Below are 5,196 nucleotides of genomic sequence, written 5' to 3'. Positions count from 1 at the left end.
TTTTTTTTTTTTTTTTTTATCTATTTTGGGTCTTTTTTGTTTTCATAGGAAAATTAAACCTACTTCAATTTCTGTAAAGACTGCTATTCAAGTTTTGATGGGTACTGCCTTGAATCTGGAGATTGCTTTTGGTAGGATGGATATTTTTACAATAATCCTACTGATCAATGAGCTTAGTAAATCCTTCCAACATCTGGAATTTTATGTAAACTTTATCTGTGTCTTAAAGTTTTTGTCACATCTGTATTTTAATTACTTGGTTCATTCATTCAGAAATATTTTATTTTGGGAGCTATTTTGAGAGGATTTTTTCCTTGATTTCTTTCTCAGTATGTCTAGAATTTGTACATAGGAAGGCTACCAGTGTTCTATGGTAATTCTGTATCATGCTGTGTTGCCCAATGTCTGTATCAGCTATATCAGAGTTTTGATAGAGTCTGTAGGATTTTTTTTTAAAGATTTATTTATTTACTGTATGTAAGTACACTGTAGCTGTCTTCAGACTCTCCAGAGGAAGGAGTCAGATCTCATTACGGATGGTTGTGAGCCACCATGTGGTTACTGGGATTTGAACTCAGGACCTTTGGAAGAGCAATCAGTACTCTTAACCACTGAGCCATCTCTCCAGCCCCAGGATCTTTTCTGTACATCATCATAACATCTGCAAGCAATTATGATTTTAGTTTTTCTTTTCCTATCTGGTACCTCTTTATCTCCTTCACCTCTCTTATTTCTCTCAATACCAACTCAAGTTCTATGATGAAAAGAAGGAGTGAGAATGACAACCTTGTCTTGTTCAGAAGTTCAGTGAAATATATTGAGTTTTTCTCTGTTTCCTCTGATGCTGTCTGTTGGTTTTTTAAAAAAATTGTGTTTATAATGCCAAGCTATATTTCTGTATTCCCATTTTCTCCTGGACTTCTATCATGAAATGATGCTGTATTTTGTGAGAGAGCTCTACTCTATTCAATAAGATAATCAGTTTATCTTCCTGTTCTTTAGTCTGTTTACATGGTGCATTATATTCATTGATTTAAAGGTGCTGAACCAATCCTGCATCTCATGAATGAGGGCAATATGATTAGAGTGTATGGTCATTTTTGCATGTTACTGAATTTAGTTCTGTGTATATGTTCAAAACAGGTTGTACTATAATTTTCAGAGTTTCTTTTTGATATGATCTTTGTATGTCTCTGAAATCAGGGTAATAGCACATTTCAAAAGTATATGTTCTTTCTTTTTCTCTATTGTATAATAGTTATATATTAGTGTTTTCTCTTTTTTCTTTCTTTCTTTCTTTCTCTCTCTCTCTCTCTCTTTCTTTCTTTCTTTCTTTCTTTCTTTCTTTCTTTCTTTCTTTCTTTCTTTCTTTCTTTCTTCCTTTTTGGGTGCACCTTCATGTGATTGTTGGGAACTGAATTTAGGCTAAACCTATTATAATATCCTTAATGTCAAATGACATTTACAGTTGAACATTTTCCTCTTTTACTGGTGAATTAATGGCCTGGCACCTTTGAGACATTTCAGCAGACATAGTCATGCCACACTAACAATAATCCACCCTCAGTCTTAAGTTTATTTTAGGTGAATTTTCACTATTATCTCGAACTTAATTCCTGAATGTCTATTTCCATGCTCCCTTGCTGAGTTCAGACTTGAGTGCAAGGCACACTTCTCATTTTCAGATACTTATCGTGTGGTTACCCACAGCAATGGTCTTGTTTGCCTGGGATAAAATACACCTGTCTACCTTTAAACACTAACATGCATGGTTGTTTCTCATTAGCAGGACCTAAGAAACTCAAGCTGACGTGTCTGACACTATATCTTAATCTCACATCTTTGAGAATGCCTAGAAACATTTTCAGGGGCCCCAGCAAATCAATGTGTGCACAGAAACACATTCGTAACAACAACAAATACACTTTATATATAAGTGCAGCAAACAGGTAAACATGGTAAGCAATCACAGAATACAGATATTAAAAGTTAGATAAAATAATTTGAGAAAGGTGAAGGAATTTCTTAACCAGATAGTAGGTCTCAACATTCCTGCTCCCAAATTGTCAGCGGAAGACAGAGACATTTTTTGTCATTGCAGCCTCACAGAAAGAAATAGTTGGTCACTAACAACAGTGGCATTATCTCTTCTCACAGGAGCATAGCTAGATTTCCAGAACCCTTTCAAATACTATATAAACTTTTGAATTTATAACCTTTCTCTTGCAGAGCTAGCATTGAAAACATCCAAACTCCGAGGAGATACAGGCATGGCAGAAAATATGGATGAAATTCCCAGTATCTACTGTGGAAAGTGAATAAGCCCCAAATTCATTGTCCTTTGAAAGTACCAGATGAGCCACTAAGAAGACATATCTAGGAATGGAAGAGAGGATATGTTGTACTAAGGTAAAGATTCAGAATAATGATGTTTGAATCTATACTTCCCCTAGGGCATGTGAATGCCAAGTCTTGAAAAGGAATAAATGGATAAAGGACTTACTCAATCATAACTTCTTTGTTGAATTTAAGCATACTCCAGTCAGTTGTTTTGTTGAGGGGGTAGACAGCAAAAGCAGGGAACAATCCAATAATCACCACATTTCCTTTCTCCTTTAAACGGTAATTCATCTTGACTAAGCACTCACTGCTTCTGTAGGAGCACAGAAGAATTGGAATCTGTAGAAAGCAGGAGATAAAAATCCAAGAGAACAGCATATTAACAAAGTGTCTGCCCCTCTGAGTATGATAAGTTGAACTCAGCTGTTTCTAGCACACCTACGCATGACTTATGTGTACATGATTATTTAGAATTTTATTGGCAACTGACATTATCACTTGAATCATCCCAAGTTCTTTCTGACAAGACTCTTCACTTCCCTGTGGAATTGTCCAATTCTTCCAACCCATAGGCTTTGAATCTGATGGCCTTCATTTAGAATAACAAATATTATGGACAAAAAAATATTTTTAAAATTTCCTCTCCAGCCACAGGCAGTATGATTTCATCCAAGACTACAGAGATCCAATCCCAAGACATGAAAGCCTTAGTGAATTCAGCCACAAATGTGACCCAAGAAACTACTTGTGGGAAAGCCATTTATGATGATACAAACATGTACACCAGATGATATAATGGCTGATGAAACAGAAAAGAACTTAAAAAGGTCATGCCTGGCCTGGCCAAGTCACAATAGCAGACAATATGCTTTGTAGAACTGGAGAGTATCAATATTAGTTTTGCTTTCTGGGGTCTCCACGAGTCACAGATTTCTGAATGTAAATATTATGTCCAGGCCCAATTCTACACAATTTGTGTCTCTTTCTAATGAAACTAATGGTTCTGCTGAATTGATTTCTGAATGATCAACTTCATGTCAATATTGAAATCACGTTTCCTGTAGGAATCTCAACTTTGCCTTTGTATAATATTTTTTTCTTTTTTTTAAATTTTATTGCATTATGATGAGAAAGGTTACATGATTCTGATTTATCTGAATTTGTTAACATTTGAAACATATTTTAAGTAAATAGAATTAAATCACATTCTTGTTTTCCTTTTGTACCACAACTCCTCCCAGAGACCCCCCTTTAATACCTATAATATCTTTTTGTCATATTCTTTAAAATTTATAAAATATTATAACAATAAAAATGAGTATTATAAAAGTTGTTTGATATAAAACAACAATCAGTTTAACAGTCTTATGTAGATACTTGTCTACAGCAATACTGAAAATACATACATTTTTCTCAATATAAATTTTAAATAACTCCAAACATATTAACTGTATATTTCAAAATAATACATCATTACTAATATTTTCTTAAACGAACATGAATATATAAAGTGTTTTTGTTTGTTTGTTTGTTTTGTATTTAGTAGAGCTTAAAATCTTGGCTCTTACTGTGGTAACTTGAAACAAGAGTTACAAATGTCAAGCAAAGCATTCAGTCTCACTCTTTGTTGTTCTCTTACAAGCCCCCTCTGAATTTAATTGTCTACATTTCTTTTGGGTATATAAATACTTTTAAAATATGTAAGCTGTTATGAAAACCATAGCATAGTATAAAAACTTGAAATAAACAATACTACTAATAGAGAGGCTGAGATAGGAGAAGCAAGATCTCAAGACTGGGGCTAGTGAAATGGCTCAGTGGTTAAGAGCACTGACTGCTCTCCCGATGGCTCCGAGTTCAAATCCCAGCAACCACATGGTGGCTTACAACCATTTGTAATGAGATCTGACGCCCTCTTCTGGTGTGTCTGAAGACAGCTACAGTATACTTAGATATAATAATAAATCTTTTTTTTTTTTTAAAAAAAAGATCTCAAGACCATTATGCTGTACACAGCAAGACACTGTCACGAACAAACAAGCTGAAAGGGTATATGGATTGTATACTATTGGACCTATTTCCCCACTTACAAAATTAGAGAGAACATTGGATGACAGTCAATAAATTTCTAATTCCTTGTATTTTTGAATTTTAATCAATTAGGATATGTTGGTAATATTAATTTTCATATTAAGATATTAAGAAAAAGTAATTGTTACTTCTTGTTGTTTTTGTTGTAAAAGGTGGAATTAGGTTTGTGTGGATTTGTTTAAAGATTACTTTCTTGCTTCTTCTAGAGTGTAGTTTTGCTCCTTATGTTGCTGTTTTCCAACTATTATCCTTTGTAGGGCTGGATTTGTGGAAAGATATTGTGTAAATTTTGTTTTGTCATGGAATATCTCGTTTTCACCATCTATGGTAATTGAGAGTTTTGCTGGGTATAGTAGTCTGGGCTGGCATTTGTGTTCTCTTGAGGTCTGTATGACATCTGCCCAGGATCTACTAGCTTTCATAGTCTCTGGTGAGAGGTCTGGTGTAATTCTGATAGGCCTGACTTTATATGTTACTTGACCTTTTCCCTTACTGCTTTTAATATTCTTTCTTTGTTTAGTGCATTTGGTGTTTTTATTGTTATGTGACAGGAGGAATTTCTTTTCTGGTCCAGTCTATTTGGAGTTCTGTAGGCTTCTTGTATGTTCTTGGGCATCTCTTTCTTTAAGTTAGGGAAGTTTTCTTCTATAATTTTGTTGAAGATATTTACTGGGAGTCTTCACTCTCTTCTATAACAATTATCCTTAGGTTTGGTCTTCTCATTGCATCCTGGATTTCCTGGATGTCTTGGGTTAGGAGCTTTTT

The 5,196-nt window shown here is 34.4% G+C and overlaps 1 protein-coding gene across 1 annotated transcript in view; it reads right to left on the bottom strand.

The window, feature by feature from the left end:
• The window catches only part of LOC116104110 (vomeronasal type-2 receptor 116-like), a 37,054-nt gene extending 34,336 nt beyond the window's left edge, over nt 1-2,718 (bottom strand). Inside the window, exon 1 of the mRNA XM_031390903.1 lies at nt 2,504-2,718. Coding sequence (XP_031246763.1) covers nt 2,504-2,718 — 215 coding nt within the window. The remainder of the gene's footprint in view (nt 1-2,503) is intronic.
• Nucleotides 2,719-5,196: the final 2,478 nt, after the last annotated feature.

This window comes from Mastomys coucha, unplaced genomic scaffold, assembly GCF_008632895.1.
Source record: "Mastomys coucha isolate ucsf_1 unplaced genomic scaffold, UCSF_Mcou_1 pScaffold21, whole genome shotgun sequence".
Classification (NCBI taxonomy): domain Eukaryota; kingdom Metazoa; phylum Chordata; class Mammalia; order Rodentia; family Muridae; genus Mastomys; species Mastomys coucha.
This window is presented reverse-complemented; position numbering and strand designations above follow the sequence as displayed.